This window comes from Pelodiscus sinensis, chromosome 8 (genome assembly GCF_052426305.1).
Source record: "Pelodiscus sinensis isolate ZL-2025 chromosome 8, ASM5242630v1, whole genome shotgun sequence".
In the NCBI taxonomy this organism is placed as follows: domain Eukaryota; kingdom Metazoa; phylum Chordata; order Testudines; family Trionychidae; genus Pelodiscus; species Pelodiscus sinensis.
In genome coordinates, this window is record NC_143059.1 from 53,525,790 (window position 1) to 53,547,212 (window position 21,423).

The 21,423-nt window shown below is 42.4% G+C and overlaps 1 protein-coding gene across 4 annotated transcripts in view; it reads right to left on the bottom strand.

Annotated features, from left to right (window-relative positions):
* The window catches only part of LHPP (phospholysine phosphohistidine inorganic pyrophosphate phosphatase), a 178,059-nt gene that overhangs the window by 145,146 nt on the left and 11,490 nt on the right, over positions 1 to 21,423 (bottom strand). For all 4 annotated transcript variants that reach the window (XR_012905670.2, XR_012905669.2, XM_075935301.2 and 1 more), the window contains exon 2: positions 1,758 to 1,945. Coding sequence is in view for 2 of the 4 variants with exons in the window: in XM_075935301.2 (XP_075791416.2) it covers positions 1,758 to 1,945 (188 nt within the window). In the remaining 2 variants the exon portion in view is untranslated. The remainder of the gene's footprint in view (positions 1 to 1,757; positions 1,946 to 21,423) is intronic.

Genomic DNA, 21,423 nt, shown 5'->3' on the forward strand with positions numbered 1-21,423 from the left:
AGAAGGACTAGAGAGATTCTGTTTCCCTAGGATCCTGTTTATAACTCTCTTTAATTGACTGAAAGGTTACTGTTGAATGAAATGAGATGCTTTTTGTCCCATCGCACCCTCCTTTTCCACAATCTAGAGTCTGAGGAAGGAAGTCAAATAGATCTCCCACACCAGGCCCTGAGAGTATCCTTTTCAGAAACCATAAGGATATGGTAACCCACTGTCCCCTTTCTAAGAGAGGACAGCATGATTGCAGAGTTAGAGCATAGGACAGGACTCCAATGATGAGCATTTTGATAAAGGAGTTTTCCTAAGTTATGTTCTTTCTTCTGTTTGGGAGGTAGAGTGAAATTCTGCTTTTTCCATTTCCCTCTAGAAGACCCTCCATAGATTCCAGCTTCTAGTCAGTCTCCATTGATAACCAATACATCCCATCAGATGATTTTCACATGCTGAAGAATCTGCTCTCTCTTAAACAATGTCACCTTGTTGATTTATGCACCCACAGAAACTGAGCATATTGTTTTAATAAATGATACATCATTCATTCATTCTAGTCATATTTTACAAAAAAAAAAAAAAAAGAGTAGGCCAAGTCCAAAAACTCTTGCATTTTAATTTTACAAGGTCCTGTGATTTTATTCCCCACCTTTCCTGGAAAGGGCTAGCTTTTGCAGTCCTGATAAACTGATCTCTCTCTTTTGTGTCAGAATAACACAACATGAGCTCACCAGTGACAGCCTAATTCAGACGTTGGGCCAATTTAGGCGGCTGTTCTGCAAAACCAGAGCTATAGTGTGTCTTCTGGCTTCTCCCTGAGCAAGATGGTGCATATATTGCCCCAACCAGGAGTAGCCCCAGAAGGCACTGGGTAGTAAACTTTGGTTGGCCCACATCAGGAGCAAATTGAGACACCCCAGTACGTATGGTGATGGCATTGGTGGAATTTTGGGGAGTCAAAGCCAAGGATCCATCATTCCCTACTTCACTGCCTGCACAGTTATTTCAGGGGAAGAGTAAATTGGCACACTGTGCCTTCTTATCTGTGGGCACCTGTACACAAAGTCCGGGTAGCCCAGGCATACATGTATCTAGATGTATCTATGCAAGCAAAGAATTTGCCCATAATACACTACAAGAGCAAAATTCAGTTTTTTGTGATCAGGAGGTCCCCAGCACAATGGAACTGCAGAGACACCCTCGGTATGCAATTTCACCATCTTCCAGCAGATCAGTTGGGACCATTTCAACATGACAAGGTGCCAAGACATCACAATGCCCAATCCCTGAGGAAGAAGGGACATGAAGCTCAGCCTCCCTCTCCTTTGCACAGATAAAGGCTGCTTGGGACACAGCAGGGGGAGACTACCATTAGGAAGATAAGACTGCAAACCCAGGATGCTGAGGTTTTTGTTTACTCTATTTGCCTGTGTGCTCTCCCTTTTATTGCTTGTTATAAACATTGTTCCTTACAGAAAAAGCCTTGATAGCTGTGCTTTTCTGCTGCGACTAAGTTATTCCACCTACTTACAGCTCTACTGGGTGGCATCAGGGCAAATGAAAACTGAATCTGGCCCCATCACTGACATTTACAGCTACATTGCTGGAGAAAATGGAATTAAAGAGCTTTTCCTGACAGGAAAACATCAACCAGGCGTTCTTATCCTTGCAATTTTCTCAGTAAAAGTGACATCTCTCCTGACCCAAACTGGCTGTCAATCTACCGCATACTGAGCTGCTAATCTGTATTAGCCTCAAAATCCCACCGTCGTGTATGAGGAGGTGTGGCCGCAAGTTTCGCTCCTTCAGGATGCGACAGGCTGCTGGTGCCGGGGCAGTGACTTCATTCACCAAAATGTTGAACCCCAACCGCTGGAGCTTCTTCACAAACTTGTCTCGAGTGGCCTGGGTTTCATTGGTGCAGAACCGCAACTTCAGGCCAGAAGCTTTGATCCTGTTGTGTAAAACAAGTGGAAATGCTAATCAGGTGCAAGGAGGGAAAGATTTACCACCTCAAAGCCCATGTATACCTAGGGTAGGGAGGAAAGGGAGGAATACATTTTAAGCACAGGGATAATGACACAGAAGTATTATTGTTTACTTTTAACACAGTGTAACAAAAGCAACTGTGCTTTACAAGCCCATCCTAGGACAAGCTCCCACCACAAGGAGCTCAGAATCAAACTCAGAATTATAATACACATGTAAAAGACCAGTAGCCCCATTTATGAACACTCATCCCCCTCAGTTACTACACTTAGAGTACCTCTACACTGCAAGGCTATTTTGAGATACCAGTGGTATCCCAAAATAGCTACCCTGCATCTTCTGAACATGTCCGCTATTGTGAAATATAGCGAACGCGCTATTTCGGCATCCCCATAACCTTGTTCCATGAGGGATAAGGGATGTTTCAAAATAGTGTGTTATTTTGAAATTTGACGCTGTGTAGACCTGCCAAATTTCAAAATAGCCTATTCTGAAATAGAATCAAAATAAGATATGCAATTTGCTTGGCACAAATTGTGTATCTTATTTTGAGCTAAGGGTGCTGTGTAGATGCACCCTTAATAACAGTTTGCAAAGATTTTAAAGATGACCATCCTGGGGCCAGGCATGACCATGGATCACAGAAGGTGGCTTACTGGTTGTACCTTTAGATCTAGGGTAGTATTTAGGACTTACAACTGCAGTCTACCTTCAGCTTCAGCTGAGCTCCCTCCAGGCTGTGTTCCACTTATGATGGGCAGCTCTCCACAGGGGAGTTCAAACTGTACATGAGGCCTGGAGCCTAGTGACCCAGTCCAGAAAGTGGTCAGCACAAAACAGAAAGAATCTGGCCAGGGCACCCTAGAATTTTGATTCAGCTCGTTTCACAGGCAACCTACACCAGCAGAGTCCCAGTGATTAAGCAGAATTGCCCTCCTCCAGGCAGTTCATATATACTTTCCTGCTGTGTGGCAGAACTAGAAATAAACCTAGATTGGTACCTTTTAGCTTTTGGTCCAGACAGTTGCACTCAACAATTGAGGTCTTATATATCCATAATGACAAAGGTTAGTATGATATCATCATGTAGTAGCATTTTAACTCCAACGTGCACCTTCCCACTTACTGAACCCAATCCAATGATCAACCCTATAATGCAGTAGGAGGAACCTTTTTTGGGTCGGGGGCTGGATCCACAAAAAAATAAATCAGTTGGGAGCTGCACACAGGTGAGAAGCACTCACTGATGTGGTTCCCAATTTCCTCATATGTATTGTACTCGGAGATCTATAGATGAAAGGTGCAATACCAGATCTAGCTGTTATTATTGTGCTTTGTTACAGTCATAGTTAGTTATTTCATTACCCTACCCTGTGACATGACATAAAGGATGAGCTTTTTCCAAAAGCAATACGAGTACCTCAAGTTTTTGTTGCCTGACCTAAAATAACATAAAGCAGCTAATTCTCAGAGGATAAACCCTGATGACTTTCTGAAAATCAGGCCCTTGAAAGGTCTCTCAAGTTGGGCACCCAGAAATGGAGCCACATTGCATCATTAGTTGCTTTTAAAAAAATCTTGCCAAAAAGACTGAATAAATATGGATTTACGTGCCTAACCATAAGCACCAGTGTATGATTGTTTGAGACTAATCTTACAAGTTCTTATTAAAATGTTGCAAGAAGAAACAATATTTTTTCTGTAAGGAAAGGATCATTCTGATCTGTTTCTCCTCTCAAGAGGACAAAATGTGGGACTCTTTCCCCCAGTGAAGTTCATAGTAGCATGATATAAACAGCAACATTAGTTAGATAAAATATATCTAGTGAAGAATCTTCCATCAGAAAGAATTCTTAGAAATCTGATTTTAATGTAGGGTGTCCCCTCTACACATTTAGGCTGTCTGGCAATGTCTTCTTCAATAACACAGATGATTCATTTCTTTCTTATTATTTGTCTTTCCTAATCATAGGTATGTGAATTATCAATTACACTTAGTGCTTAATTGCCCTTCATAAAGATCGCTTTTCTATTTTAAATTAAGCAGTTAATATATTGTAACTAATAGCATTCACTTGTACATTATAAATATATCTTCATTGATTAGAGCAGTGAATGTGAGATTCGCTCACAAGTTAATGAAGCAATTGAGTGAAGAAGTGCAGGGTGTACCCAGGGAATAATTATTGTTAATGAATTATGATGTGACCTTCTCAGAACAATGAACAATTGGTGTGACAGTTAGATGACAGTATTTCACATCTGTTATTCCAAACATGGTTTCAGGTGCAGTTAAAAAACAAAACAATATATTTTACATATACACAACAAAACTTTAGGGAGTGTTTTACAGTTAAAACAATTTAAATATAAATAGTATTGTCACATCCTTGGAAAAAGTCATAGCTCATGATTGGCTGAAACATCGTTGTGATAACTAAAAAAAAAAAAATCTACTGTTTATTTCCTCAAAGGGCAATAAAATGAGTTCTAGAACAATGTTAAGCCATCACATTTTATTGCAAATCACAGCAACTTGATAGGCTATAATGTATGGAGCAAAAGTTATTGTTCAGCTCAATGGAGGTGAATAAAAGGGTTTTTTTTCCTGAATTTTCTAAGTCTTCTCTTTGGAATGTTATAAGGAAAACACTTACACTTCTGAAACTCATGACCATACAGGATCCATTCAGAAGTATTTAACAATGCTAATATCAACCCTATCTTTTGATGACTATGAAAGACAAAAGTATTTGCCTTGAAAGACAAAAGTCAGGCCAATGAGTGTTAGTGTTTATCTCAACAGAAGTAAGTAACTGCATAAAATGAGTTCAGTAGAGCTGGTCAGAAAAATAGATTTTTTTCACCCTTCTGGAAAATGTCTACGAAAAAGAAAATAATAGTTCCCCAAAAATGTTTAGTGAAGAAAATCAAGCACCCAATCAAACATCTGGATTTGGAAATGCTTCCAGAGCACCTCAGATGAGGCATAGTTTGGGTGCCTCATGTCTACATTCTCCTCTATGGGCTGATCTTCCTGGATGTACTGTATCAACATTGAATAGAAATATTTGTCTTTCTTTCACACCCTTGTGCCACTACTCCTTCCCCTTACACAGCTGTGAACTTTGACAATTACAAAGAACTTGACTGTAAAGTCATTCCACACATGGGGTGAAATCCTGGTCCCTTGAAGTCAATACAGGGTCAGGATTTCACCTGTGGATGTGTTACAAAACAAGAATTGAACAATTGCATTTGTTGAACACAAGATGCCATGCAAAGCAAGACAATACTTACTATATTTGAAACCAATGTCCCTGCACTGGCTAACAGAAATGAGAAATCCTGTGCCATTAAATTGGCTCAGCAATCAATGGTCAGAAGTTGTCAGAATTGGCTACAGGGAAAGTTACCAGTAATTGCTAATGTTAGCAAGTCCGTGGGGGTTTGGAGATAGTAGAAAGGAAGATAAAAGTAAAGATCAAATGATTTGCCACAAATCTCCTCAGAAAAGAACCCAACCTTATCAGCTAAAGAATAATTAATTTTAAAAAATTACCTGCAGGTATAAACATACTAATCCTCCCCTTATTAAAATAAAAAACACAGCAACACACTTGTAGCAACTACTAGCTCCAGTCAAGACTGGTAATACTCCTCCATCTTTCTATAGCAATGGTCCCCAAACTGTGAGGCATGCCCACGTAGAATGCCATGGAGGAATGTTTGAGAGCAGGCCTGCCAATGGGGGTGCAAAGAGGGCAATTGCCCCAGGGGCCCAGCAATTCAAAGAGGCCCAGAATTACCAGCCACACCTACTGTAACTGCAGCTGGAGCCCCAAGCTCCTCTGAATTTCCATCAAAGCGCTGGTGCTCTGCTCTGAGGGCTGGGGGGGGGGGGCGGTAGGCGCGCACCACAGTCTGGACAGTGCTAAGGGTTCACTGCCTGAGGCCCCGCCCCTTCCACTTGAGGCTATGCCCCTTCCAGAGTGTGGAGCTGCCCTCCCACATCTTGCCCTGGGGCCAGTGGTGACTGTCAGCCCTACTGTTTGGGAGGGAGAAGTACCCAGACTCACCCTGCCCCCAGCCCAACTCCACTCCACCCTGCGCTGTTTCAGCTCACCTCCACCCCCTGCCTAGTTCCGGTCCCAGTCATATTTTCACTCTGTTCCATGCTCCTGACCAGCCCCGCTCTGTCCCAGGTCAGGTCACTCCCACCCCAGTCCTGCCCTTACTCCTTTCTCCACCTTCAGGCCAACTCCAGCTCTAGCCCCGGTTCTCACCATACCCAGCTCTGCCCCAGAGCTCCTCTGCTGAGCCAACTGCACAATAATGGAAAGGACAGATTCCATTACTGGTTGGGTGGGGACAATAGGAAAAGTTTGGGCACCACTGGTCTGCAGCCATTGGTTGTCTCCTGTCTGATACACAGATTGTAAGCTTCCAGGGGCAGATATAACTGTTTTATTCTGTTTGTAGAGCACTTACACAATGGTCTATGATTAAGGCTCTGAAGCATTACAGTAACAAAAATAATAAAGAACTAGAATACAAATAATGAAATGATCAGGGCTCCAGCAATGTCAATTGTATCACTGCTGTGACAAATATTTGACTCCAACTCTAGAAGTATTAAAAATCAAAAATACACAACTAAGCAGAGGATCATTAACGATTACTGTGTATTGTAGTGAGGCGGAGTGGGAGCCCACTGAGGCAACGAACCCCTCCCTGAGCCCTGCTGACAGAGCCTTGCCCCAGGCACCATCTTGTTGGAAGTCAGGGATGAGGACAGGAAGTACAAAAGGCTGGGCCAGGAGCTCAGTTGTAGCCCAGCTGCCAGAGAGGCCAGATGCCTTTCCAGAAGTAGGACCATGCTACAGAGCTAAAGGAAGTCGAGGACTGACCAGGACCACAAACAGACTCTGACCCAGAGTAACTGCCAAACCTGACAGACTCCAGCCCCCAATGACCCAAAGTACCTGCCATGGAGCCAGGAGCCAGCTATGTCCAGAGGTAGAGTTAGGAAGTGGCCAAGGATAGCCCACTGTTAGGGCACTGCGCTGTGGAGCAGGTGAACCAGCGTCCCCCCAACAACTCTAGGCAAACCGCCTGCACTTGTCGACTCTCTGCTAGAGCTAGGAGACCCCAACTGTTGATTGCTCCACCCTGAGCTAGGGCTTGGACTTACTATTTGTTTAAAGGTCCAGCCTGAACCTTGGCCTGAACCTGCCTAAACTGTTTGTTGACCTGTCCTGAACTAGGATGTGGGCTCACTGACTGCTTGTTTAAAAGCTCAGATTGAACCTAGACCTGAACCTCCTAGACTATTGTTGCCCACCATGAGTGAGGGACAGGGCTATTGACTGTCTGCTCAGCCTGACAGTAGGCCTGAGCGCCTGAACTATTGCGGTTTCTGATTCCCCAAGTGCGACTATGCTAGGTGGGTGTAAATGAGGCAGTGGCCACCACTGATTTTGAGGGGGGAAACCCCCCGAGTCTTGGTGGGCAAAGTCCCACCACCAACTGGACTACATGTACCCATGAACTGTCTGAACAGCTTTGTGAAGATTTTTGCACTTGCCACATAGACATGGACATTCTAAGTCTGCTTTTCACTTGTGATTTTTTGACTGAGGGGGGTCCCTTGTCAAATCACATTACATTTTCCAACATGGCCTGTAGTCCCACTTCTGCTTTGCCAATTAACTCTGTGTAGGAACCCATGGAACTCAGACTTTGCTTGTGAGTTTAGGGTGACATTTTAACAGGGAAAATTGAGTTCTTACCTCTTGGCACATCAAAGACAGCAAACCTATATAACCTATTTCTGATGCAAAAACTTTTCTCAAGGGCCTTTCAAAGCAATCTGGAAATGAAACAAGAGTTTGCACAGTTCTTAAGGCTGCATAATTAATTTTTAAAATATTGTTTATACTGACATGGAAGGCAATAGACAGGAGGAAGTGTTGACTGTAATGTAATCAACATTATGAAATAAAGTGCAGAGTCGCAAAAGAAATTTCTAGGTCAAGAAACTAAAAACGAATAGGTTAGTAAAAAACTAAAGACCAACAGGTAGAGGCTGGATGACATACTTTCCTTCAATACACACAGTAGGAAGAATTTTTAAACCTGTCTGAAACTACAAATATTCTTCACAGTTTCTCCCAACTAATCCCTGAATCATAGGTCAGGGGCACACTCTTGATTTTGCTTGCACTGTGAATGTGTGTAAACAGGATGTATGTAAATCAATTTTTAAAATTTCAGTTGAGAGCTGTCCCTTATCCTACACTAGTTCTTTGAACTGACCTTTACCTCATTCTGACAGAACAGGACAAGACTCTGAGTGACAATGTCCCACAATGCAATTACTGTGCGTCAGATGAGCTGGTCCCTTACAAATCACCTCGAACTTTACACATCTGCTGGCTGTCAGCATCTGCCAGGTTCACTCACCCGAAAATAATGAAAAAAACTCTCATTATTGTTCCATAACAGGTAAAGTGTTAGGACAATTATTAGACATCCTGACTGACCTTGTGCAGATTTAACCAACTGCCCTTGCCAACCTCTTCTTGGTTAGACTTTGGGCATATAAAACACAAAATGTACTTTTCAACTACAAACAGGTTGGGAGACCAGCAGGCAAAAAAGCTGAAAGATATGAAGGCAAAGCTGTCATTTCTTTCTAAGTTCACACTCTTCTGCAAAAAGCAGAATAAAGAAAAGATGCATGTTCACAAGTTAAGGACCTGTCATGAGGCAAAACTTTGGACATCCCATCCTCCACTGGTCTCTGTCACAATTTATGCTATTTCAAACACAGCATCTGAAAATCACATTTACCACAGTTGGTAGCAGCCTGTGTTGGGGAGCTGCATGACAGAAGAACCCACCCAGAAAATTCAGTCAGAAATAAGGTAACAAATCTGGTGTAGAGTGTTTTCCTGAAATCAAGTTCAACGGGACTAGGACAGATAGGCACCTACCTGTATAGTCAGTGTGTCATTGAAATAAAAAGTGACAGTCATGGGTCAATGATTTAATAACTGTTTCAAAAGACAAGAGGAAAAATGAATATTAGACAACCACTTGTGACCAAATAATGAAATGAATTTATTCAACACATGCTGCACTATGTCAGCAGCTCTACCAGGCTGGGTAAGTAAAACCATGACTATTTTCCTCTGGATGAGCTCAGACTTCTTGTTCAATCAAGTACAATTCCCTGTTTATGAATGGCCAAAAATTGTGGAAAACCACATCAGCTGCTGGGCTGTTTTTAGCATTTTGCTCCGCTTTTATAGCCCTAATCATAGAATCCTAGAACTGAAAGGCCATCCAGTACAGTCCCCTGCCCTCACGGTAGGACAAGGCACAGTCCAGATGTCCTCTACTATATATTTAAGAAAATGCATATGTTTGTGCATGTATCTGTTTGTTCAAGAACTCCTCTTAAATGATCAGAGCCAGGACCACCAAATTTGGTATGCCTCTTATAACTTAAATCAAGATCGTGGTTGGTTGTGCCAGGAAAATGTGACGTGCCTGGAATAGGATTGCTTCTCATAAAACCATATAGAAAAGAGACAGATTCATTAGGCAGGTGAAAGGGTCTGGCTCAGGGTGCCCCCTCCTCATCTGGAATTGCTCTAGCTTTGAGCCTCCCATCCCCAAGCATCACTGAGGAAGGGTGGGTGGGGCTGAAGCTTCCTTTCCCCTTGTAATTTGTACAGGAACAATATTGGTTGTTCCCTTTCATCAGGGAGCGAGGGGAAAGTGCACAGTTTGCTGCATTCCTGACTCTGGCTGGGGGACCGATGAACCTGGACCTGACTTGCCAAGGGACATACACCCCTCCCCCAGCTGTGCCTGCTGGCGATACAGTGGTAATGCAGAAGGCACGTCACACCTGGCCCCAAGCTGCTGGGGTAGCCTGCATAGTGAACCCATCACCCCCAGCCCTATGCCAGAGCAATGGTTTAAATGAAGAAAAACAACAATTAATTGAGTTAAGGACCCGAGCAACGCGGGGTAAATCCTCGAGTCATATATAAAGAAACACAGCACTGACACACCATCATGTGTGATTAAATGAATGCAAAAGGGCAATGAATCTTTTACATATAGGCTTACAGAAGATTGCAAGTATATGAATGTGTTGCTTCTGGTAAAAGAATAGTAACTTTAAGTGTTAAGAGGTCCAGAAAGAAGCCATTTATAGTGAATACAACGGGTTTATTGGATCCACAAAACCCAGAAACTATACTACATATTCTTGAGTGCCATCTGCTGGCACCTTATCTCTTAGCTAGTTATTTACATACCAATTGATAGACAGCTGCTTCCTCTGGCTTTTTGGATAGTTGACTAGTCACTTACATCCATAGTGAGTGCGGAGAGTAGACAAACCAGAATTCCCAGACAGTTAGGACACTGCTCATCACTCTGCTAACGGTATATGCACGGCATAACATCATCTATGCTGGCACTACACGTGGTGTAGCAGAAGAATCTCATTGGCAGATCCCCAAGTATACTGCAAATCTAAAAATCATCTTTGGCGTGGGGGTGCAGTTTGCCAAAGTGCGGCTTTATTGAAATTCTGTGATAGATGGGCAGAAGAAAGAAACAAAAATAGATATGCACTAAATAATCAATTTGCCAGAGCACAGAAACAAATTCAGGGCGAAACAGGAAAGATTAAGAGATGTGCGCTTTGGTTTCAAACATGGAAATTAAGTAACCAGTAGTGGACTGACAGCAATACAAGAAGTAGAAGCAGAACTCCACCAAAGTTAACAGCTAAGCTCCCTTTATAAAAGATAACATATAAACAGGAAGGCAACAGTAGAAATGCTCTATAAGTGGGCATCTGCAGATGATACATCAGTGACAGAGGAATGTTCGGAGAAGCTGAGATAAACAGAAAAATGATACAAAGTGTCAACTTGATGAGACAAAAAAAGTCAGAAATGATGTTTGCAAAGAAGGAAGATGCCTTTCCTGTGACTATCTATATACTATTTCCTTAAATACATAGCAGACAGCCAGGCAGAAGCAAACTGTGCAAGGGTCTAGGCCACAGGTGAGCAACAAGTGGCCCAAATGCCAGATGCAGTTTGCCAAATTTAGCCTATTTACCTGCGTGCCTACAGGTACAGATATTTGCAGCTCCGATTGGCCACAGATCATTATTCCTAGCCAATGGGAAATGGGAAGTATCACAGACTGAAACATCAATTCCAACAGTTCCCATTGGCCAAGTACAGCGATCCATGGCCAATGGGAGGTGCAAGTGGCCGTACCTGTGGGCATGCTGGTTAAAGTGTCAGTGGCCTGTCAGGGGCTAACCCTGGAGAACCGTGTCTGGCCCACAGGCCGCTTATTTCCCAGTCCCACCCCTGATCTGGAGTGAAGCAGAGAGAGACAGAGTAGATTTAAGGACGTTATTGTTTTATCATTTTAATAAAGTTTTTTTCATTGCAACTCATTTTTCACTTCACCACCACTGTCACTGGACACTGTCTACAGAACGATAGGGTGGCTAAACCTTCCTGTGCTTGTTAGTCCCTTCCCACTAAGGGTACGTCTAGACTTCATGGCTTCGTCGACAGAGCCATGTAGATTTGTTTGTTCGGCAAAGGGAAATGAAGCCGCAATTTAAATAATCATGGCTTCATTTAAATTTAAATGGCTGCCCCGCTCTGCCGATCAGCTGTTTGTCTGCAGATCGGGGCAGTCTGGATGCTCCCCTGTCGACATGAAAGCCCTTTATTGACCTCCCCGGTAAACCTCATCCTACAAGGCATAACAGGGAGGTCGATAAAGGGCTTTCAGGTCGGCGCGGGAGCGTCCAGACTAGTGCGCTGAGCCAACAAACAGCTAATCAGCTGTTTGTCGGCTCAGCGCGGCAGCCATGTAAATTTAAATGAAGCTGCGATTCCCTCTGTCGGTCAGCCTAATCTATATGGCTTGATCGACGGAGCCATGTAGTTTAGACACACCCTAAGAGTGCAGGAATGTATCATATTTACATGGAAGCCCAAACTGTCAATGCTGGGTGCCTAAAGTCAGGTAGTTTGGGGGGAGATTTTCAAAGGCTCAAATACCAGTTAGGTGCTTAAATTCTATTAACTTCCAACAGGCGAGAGGCACTCAAGTGCCATTTTAGCTTTTGAAATCTTCCCCTTTAGCTTCATTATTTAGCATGTAAATAAAAGCAGTCTCATTTTCAGAAGGGCTGGATATTTCCAGCTCCAAATAAATTCAGTGATCAAGGGCATGGAAAAATGTTCACAAGAAGAGATGGAAAAGCCAGGGATTGTTTACCTTAGAAGGGGGATATGATAAAAAAAAGTACACTCGAACATAAGCCCGTTCATTTATAAGCCAACCCCCCAAACTTAGAGAAAAAATGGTAAAAAGTCACTGACCCATTTATAAATTGACCCCAGCATACAGACTTCCAGTCTCAGCTCGTCAGCGTCAGCACTGGCTGAGGGATGTCCAGGTTGCAGGCACGGAAGCTTTCAGCTCACAGTTGGCTACTGTTCGCTATTCCCAGCCAATGGGAGTGAAGAAGCTCCGTGCTGGCAGCCAGCAAGCCCTTCACCCCGTACTGCTTCCTGAACTGAGGGAAGAACCCATTCATAAGCTGACCCCTAGCTCTTCACAGCAGGATTTTTTTTCCAAAAAAAGTCGGTTTATCACCAAGTATATACAGTATATAAAATAATGAATAGTGCAGAGAAGGTGAGTGAAGAATCCATTTTCTCCCTGTCTCTTTAACAAAAGATCAAGGGGACAGTCAATTACATTAAAAGGTGAGAAATTTAAAAGTCAATACAAGGAAACATTTTTTGTCACAGAACACGAATACCTAGAGAAGCACTGGGCTCAATGACTTTCTATGACAAGAACTTGACAAAAGTGATTGGATATTTATATGTATACCAAGAATACCCAATGTTGCCATAATTAATCAATGACAACAAAAATTATGGATATTAAACTTCATACTTCAGGGTTTATAGCAATCTCTAACTATTAGGGTGCGTCTACGCAGCAAGGCTTAATTCAAAATAAGCTATGCAAATTGAGCTACGTCAATTGCGTAGCTTATTTCGAAATAGCTTACTTCGAAATAGGGAGCGTCTACACAGCACTTATTTCGAAATAGAGCACTCTTCCTCTGACTCCCCTTATTCCTTGTATAATGAGGGTTACAGCCGTCAGAGTAATAAGTCCTTCAGCTTGACAGTATTTTGTCACTATTTCGAAATAACTGCCTGCTTTGTAGACACGGACTAAGTTATTTTAGAATAGCGCTTGTTATTTCAAAATAGTGTTGCAGCATAGTCGTACGCTTAGAGAGCATGAAGAGATCTATGCGGAGGCAGAAATATCTCACCTCTGCCTACTGCAGAGTTCTTCTGCCAGTCTTGGAAACATCTGGTACTGATAGTAGACTAAGAGGGGACATGACAGCAGCTTTCCAGTACCAAAAAGGGTGTTACAAAGAGGGAGAAAAAATATTCCTCTTAATCTTTGATGATAGGACAAAAAGCAATGGGCTTAAACTGCAGCAAGGGAAGTTTAGGTTGGACATTAGGAAGTTTTTCCTAACTGTCAGGGTGGTTAAACACTGGAATAAATTGCCTAGGAAGGTTGTGGAATCTCCATCACTGGACATATTTAAGAGCAGATTAGACAGACATCTATCAGGGATGATAGACGGTGCTCGGTTCTGCCATGAGGGCAGGGGACTGTACTTTATGACTTCTTGAGGTCCCTTCCAGTTCTAGTGTTCTATGATTCTATCCGAGACAGAATGCTCGACTAGCTGGACGTTAGGACTTCCCAGACTGGATCAGACCCATGTTCAGCTAAACATTCCTATGTTCAAATTTCATTTAAATACTTAAATATGGATTAATCAACCTATGTTTTTAAAATTTGGCCTATGTTTCCCACCATTTTATCCATTCTTCTTTTGAACAGCTTCTCTTCATGATGTTACAAAAATCCCCTAGTTTCCTAACATTCTCATATTACAGTAGTTCACCGAGCCACCTTAAATAATATTTTCCTTCTTTTCTTATGTCCTTTCTCATTGTTTCTCTAAAACGTACCTATTATTCTCCCTCTTTCAGTTCAGAGACAATTCCCTTCTGTTCTTGCATCCTCTTTTGTGATCTTTCCTCAGTTACTCTGTAAATTATCAGCTTCAAAAGAGTAGAGGAAATCAAAGGTGTCAGGATAGAAAATTGGGCAAGTGAGACAGTGAGTGAGGAGACTAGATGGGAAGCGACTGTCTAGGAAGGGATCTAGGGATCATAGTGGACCACAAGCTAAATATGAGTCAACAGTGTGATGCAGTTGCAAAAAAAGCAAACATGATTCTGGGATGCATTAACAGGATTGCTGTGAGCAAGACATAAGAAGTCGTTCTTCTGCTCTACTCTGCGCTGCATAGGCCTCAACTGGAGTATTGTGTCCTGGGCACCACATTTCCTTCAAGAAAGACGTGGAAAAGTTGGAGAAGGTCTAGAGAAGAGCAAGAAAACTGATTAAAGGTCTAGAAAACATGAGCTATGAGGGAAGGCTGAAGGAATTGGACTTGTTTAGTTTGGAAAAGAGAAGACCGAGAGGGGACATGATAGTGGTTTTCAAGTATCTAAAAGGGTGTCACAAGGAAGAGAGTGAAAAACTCTTCTTCTTGGCCTCAGAGGATAGGACAAGAAGCAATGGGCTTAAACTGCAGCAAGGGAAGTTTAGGTTGGACATTAGGAAAAACTTCCTAATGGTCAGGGTGGTTAAACACTGGAATAAATTGCCTAGGGAGGTTGTGGAATCTCTGTCACCAAAGATATTTAAGAGCAGGTTAGACGGACATCTATCTGGAATGATATAGAAGGTGCTTGGTCCTGCCATGACGGCAGAGGTCTGGACTTGATGATCTTTCAAGGTCCCTTCCAGTTCTAGGATTCTATGATTCTAGATTGAGTTTTAAGATTATAAGGATGAGATGGGCCAAGAGTGTGATGCACAAAAATGTGTAAGACCAGCCTTGCTATATTGAGTAGAAACCTTGGCCACCAGGGAATGACATTTCTAATGAGTGCAGCTGTACCTGAGAGCGGTGACAGATATGGATAAATGGAAGAACAAGGTGATCAGAGAAAAGGCAAAAATAGCATCTGAGACAGAGAAAAATCAGCAAGAGTGAGGTGATTTGAACATATTTTGTGGACCAAAGATCATCTAGGCAGGGCATAATGAAACTCTGGTGTCCTGGGAAAGAATCACTAACCAGAAAAAAAAGAATGAGCATATGACCAAGTAACAGTAGCATATTTAGGGGTTGATTCAAAACCCACTGAAGTCAATGGAAAAACTCTCATTGACTCAATGGGCTTTGCATCAGACCCTTAGGAGCCAATTGCTAAAGGCTTTGCCTTCCCAAGTTGCAGTTTGACAGTGTGAGGATATGCTATGTAATGAAGGCCCTGAGTCAGCAAAGCGCTTTGGTATGTACTTAAGTTTAAGCATGTGGGACCACTGGATAAGAGTCTATAGTAGCCCACTGCAGCTGTCTTAAATCGCAATAGGCAAAATTTCTATCCCAAGCATCTGTCAAAGAGCAAACAAAAAGTTGGGAGGGAAAGTTTGTGTATGTACTCACAAGAGTGAAATCCTTTGACACTTGGTAAAAATAGAAGCAAAGTAGCTGAAAGCTCATTTTACATCTAGCCTTCCTCTGGTTGTTGAAGTAATGATTTTGTCTGGTGTTACTGTGAAAACAAAGTCCCTTTGTACTAGTAAATAAAAGCATGCTTGTCACTGAAACCGTCAAAACAGTACACGGACTCAGTAAACACCTAAAGACAACATAATGCATGATAGCAAATAGCATGTAAGCAAATACAAACACACTCAGAATACAAGCAATCCCATGTCTGGATTTTTAAAAGGTTGCATAAATTTCCATTGAAAATAATTGGCCCAAATTCTTCAAAGCTTTCTCAGACAAAAATGCTATTGATGCCAATGGCACAGTTGCCTGAGCAAGACTGAGGAGATTGGGCCCAGACATTTGCAATAATGCATAAATGGAAGCTAATCTAATGCTTCAGGGCATAGCATGATTATCACAGAGGTCAGAAAGGAACCTTCTCCTTACTTGTACAGTTTTGTACTATGTGCTAGGTGAACTACAGTGAACCCTCGTTTATCGCGGTAGATAGGTTCCAAACCCGACCGCGATAGCTGAAAATCCGCGAAGTAGGGACACCATATTTACGTACTGTAAATAGAAACCGATAGGTCCCCCCACCCCCTACAAAGTTTCCCCTGTGATTAGCCTATACTGTATTGTAATTCCATATCATTCTTTAATGCTGCACAAAAGCCATCTGTAATGACGAATGATATGAAAGTATAAAGACAATAGGCAAGCACGATATGATACGGATATAAAAAAAGTCCGCGAAGTCGTGAATCCGCGATGGTCGAACCGCGAAGTAGCGAGGGCTCACTGTATGTTGTTTTCTGGGGTTGAAGGGAGAAGGGGCACGTTTTTCTCTGATGCATTGGCTTCAGTCACAGGCAGGATGCCAGATTTTCTGAGCAAATGGTCTGATCTGGTAAGGTTAACTCCTGTTCTATCTACATGATATGATTTTATAGCACATCAATTTACCAGATAACAAAAGGTGTTCTGCTTGATTATTTTGCTATTGAAAAGCCTATTTAACTATTCATTTTACATGTATTCTCTTAATAAAATCCCACAAACAAAATGTGAAGCAAAAAAAAAAAAATTGTAAGAAATCTATGTGGCCATTATGTCAATTCAAACCATTTTTCTAGTTACTCCAGAGTCTTCTATCATGTTAATGCAAAGCATAAAACTAGCAGCCCCAGGGTTTACAACATATTAACTGATTGCAAGGAAATTATTTAGGGTTCCTCAGTCAGTCCTCTGAGGGGGTGCTGATCTTCAGATTACGATTCAGCAATATGCTGTTTACTTGTAAGCATATTTATATGTCCTATGTTTCATTATTATTTTGTATCAAAATATATGGGAAACATACAAGAGAAAAATTAAAAATAACTACTAGAATTTTTTGCTTTGGCTTCTATTAGTTAACTATTGAAATAAAGATTCTAAAGGCACAGCACCCCTTCATTTCTACATATCTCTGCACTTCCCTGTTTCATTTAGGAAACTGAAAGTGTCAATTCAGGAAGGGTTTTCTCAAGACACTGATGACGTGATTGGAAGCAGGAAGGACCAATATCTCATGGGAAATACTAGTTTATCAAATGTGGCTGCGTGCATAGAGGCCTGCAAATCCAGATGTGGACATCTGCGGCTCACTGTTGCAGATATGGATGTGGATACAAATTTTGTATCTAGAACCCTGCACATATGCAAATATATGCTTTATATTCACAGGTATCCTCATCTGGGGATGTCAGTGTGGATATCTGCAGCTCATTTTTGTAGATGCACGTATAAATTTTGTATTTGCACAGAGCTCTACACAGGCAGCCAACAGGGACTTTTCTTGCAGCCACAGACTCCTGGACTGTGACTGGAAACAGGTCGCGGGGGGCGCGGGAACAAAGTAGCAATCCCTCCCTCTCGCTGTTGCTCCTAGATGCATCATCTTAGTGTTAGTTGCTGGGGCTGCCAGCACAGGCTGGGACCTGCCCACCTCTCTAAGCATGTAGGGAATAAAGCTGGAGGAGCAGGCAGCCTGTGAGTTCCCCATCTTCCCAGAGGTAGTAGGGTTCAGGCTTTGGGATTTAGCCCTGGGGTGGCAGGGCAGCAGACTCTGATTGCAGAGCTTTGGTCTCCAGCATTGGGCTCCAATTTCATAGTGGGAGACCCCATGCTTCAGCCCTGCAGTTTCAGGCTCTGGGCCCTGTCCCCTAGCTGTGGGGCATCTCTGACCCCGCACTGCCTTCCCCAACCCTTCACCCAGGGCTCAAATTGTTCTCGTTTGCTGGGGTGGAGTACTTCTGCTGTGAAAAGTGATACTCATATGTGTGTAAATAGCACATTTCACAACAGATTTACTAGCCAGCAACCATAAATGGACATGTATATGTGCTTTTATTTTCCTACGGCTAATTAAGCATTTCAGGAAAAAGTGTGAGAACAGCCACAAGCCAGCTGATGGCCGCACTCTGAGACAACAAGGACCTACACACCAAGCGATCTAAAGGCACAGCGGCAGCCCTGAAGCTGAGCCCTTGTAGAGTAGATACTTGCTACCAAGGACCTCTTCTGTCATTGTAATAAATCCGCCCCCTCAAGAAGTGGCATTAGATTGATGGAAGAATTCCTCTGCTGACCAAGTTGTGTCAACTCCAGGACTTAGTTCAACTTAACTACATCTCTTGGGTCTTAGAGCTGCTTAACTACATCTCCCAGAACAGCAATGGGCAACCTAAGCTAGTGCGTGGCCCGCCTTCATCTCAGTGGACCGCAAGATTGTCGTAACCAAAATGGTCTCCCGGGATAGGGTAGTTTTGTTAACTGTGCTTGTGTACCAAGAATATGAAGGGTGTGCCAACTGGACTATAGCAGTGCTTTGTTTGGATGTAGAGGGAGCGCATGGCTCTCACAAAGTTGTGCGCAATTAGCACTCACCTCACTTCACATGCCCTTGCTTTGTGTGTGTGTCACTTTAGTCATAACAGTAGGGAAAAAAAAAACTATGCAGATGAAAACCAGCAGAATCTGGCAACCTTGTGTATGGGCAACAACAAACAAAATATCTTACGGGCTACACCTAGAACTGCAAATGGGCCACATGCAGCACACATGCAGGTTGCCCCACAGTGTCCCAGAATGATGTAGCTACCTCAGCTTGAATTTTAGGTATAGACCAAGCCTCCATTAGTAAGCTTCTTAACTCTAGGGTTCTTATCCCAAAGAAACAACTGGATGTTTGGGTTTCAACCATTATTAATTAGTACAAATAGCTCTGGTCATACATTTATTTGCAGTAACTACTATATGGTGTGACATTTTCATGGGTAATATAATCAGATAATATTATACTGACCTTTGTACCATACTGATAGTGAACTGTTTGTCTCTGAGGCAACTAATTATCATATAGAGGAGCCAAAGAAACCTAATATATCTTTTCCTTGGCCAAATCTTTAATATACTGTGCAAATAAAGAACATCTGTTGATAAGCAAAAGAAAGAAAGAACAAATGAAAGAAAGAACAAACAAAAGAAAGACTGCTTCTTTTTATTCAGCAAATCCTTTTTAATGCTCTCAAACAAACAGGTAAAGGGGATCATTCAGCCATCTGTACTCCTTTAAAAGAGCAGTGATGTAAACAGCTATTTAATTACTAACAATAAAGATACAGTGATAATAATTTTTACTTCTATACAGTTATCTTCAGTATTCATTTGGCTTGTCTCACAGAGAAAAAGTCCACTCCCCCACCTGTTTTCCTGTCACTCCTAATTTAAATGTACTTTGTAGTACTCTATAGTAGTAGCCCCAAACACTGCACTCTCGTTAGTGTGAGATGGAGTATATTGTACTAGTAACTGCAGATTGCTGTAGCATTTTTGTAAGACCCTCTCTAAAATCCCCTCCTTTGTCAAATCTAATTTAAACTCTGGCAGGTTCATCTCTAAACTAGCAGTTTGATACAAATGTCATTGAAATCAATGGGAAAAACTCCCTTTCACTGACTCTGATGGACACCACATGCCTAACATAAGAACCTATATCCTTCTCATTCTTGCCAACCTTCCCAATTTGAGGAAGTCATTCCCTAGAGTTTTAAACAGAATATTTATCATTTTCCACTGCCCATTCTTCTGAATGTTCTCCTAAACCAGTGAATTGTATCTGAATTTACAGACGTGTCCTTATTTCACTTTCCAATGTCCCTTTATGTCAATTTCAAATGTTCAATAGATATTTGTGATGAAAAAAGCAAATTTGCAGCCTGGTTTATCATTACTTCAGTGGAGTTATACAAGGAATGAGTCTGGCTCATTATCTATATCATGAGAAATAACAAGGAGTATTTATCAGCTTTATATTTGACATTCATAAGCTGCATAATTCTCCATACAGGTGAGCTGTAACTCTACTCTGAAAAGTGACTGACAAAAAATGTTACCCATCTAATTAAGCAGATCCTCTGCCTGCATATACACAGAATCTCATCTCCTGGCTTCTGTACTAAATAAAAAAATATTTTTTACTGTTGTTTAATCCTATAAACCCTGCAGCGCCAACACAAAGACAGTGAGCATGCAAGACTATTCCTTTTGGTTTCATCAACAGAATTGTTTACTGATTTCCAATCAGTTACACTCTAGCACCCCCACTGGCGACAATGCACAAGGATAATTCAGGGCCTAAATAGGCTTATGGAAATTATAATAATGGTGATATGTGGGAAGACAAGGACCCAGCTCAATTCTCATGTCCCAGATTGAGTTTACAAAGTGAGAAGTTAGAAAAAATATAATCTTTTAATTGTGAACTGAGCTATGACTCAAGTTCCCATCTGTAAACTGGGAAATAATAGTACTGATCAGTGGACTGTTGTATGGATTAATTAGTTGCTATATATTTGTTCAAAGCTATACAATATAAAGTGATATTGTATATAAATAAGTAACAAGTACAATAGAGTCCGGATTATCCGACCTTCACTAATCCGACATTCTGCTTTATCCGACATAGCCGGCTCCTGAAAGCAAAACTAAAACCCCGCGCTGCCTCCGGCTGCCTGCCATGTGACCTGGCCCATTTCTCCTTCCCTAGCTGCTGACGTCCCTGCTGCTGCTGCTCCTGCTGGTGCCGCTCAGTCCCCATTCCTGCCTGGCCCCTTCCCTCCTTGCAGTGCCCGTAGCGACGAGGCAGTGAGCGGGGCCATTCTCCCAGCCCGCACCCCCGGGGGCTGCAGGGAGGGAAAGGGCCAGGCCACCCGAATCAACTACAGGTAAGCCCTATTATCCGACATTTTTGTTAAACCAACCAGCTGTCGGTCCCGTTTAAGTCAGATAATCGGGACTCCACTGCAGTGTGATAATCTTTTTTCCTCATTATTTACCCAGTGGTGGATGTTTGTATACTAGTCACTGGATAATAAGTAACAATTGACATTTAGCACATTAGTATTTAGATTCCAAAGGAGAGACATGAGTGCTCTCTCCCTTCACTGCAAACTAGGGATGTAAGCGACTAGTCGACTACCCAATAAGCATAAGTTTATCTGATAGTCGATTAGTGACTTGACTAGCCGCGTCCCCCACCTTGCTGCCTCTATCAAAGGCAGCAAGGGGGGGGGGGCTTGCAGGAGCCGGTGCTGGGGAGCTGGTTTAAAGCCAGTTACCCCCCAGCATCATCTCTGCAGGAGGCAGAGGCA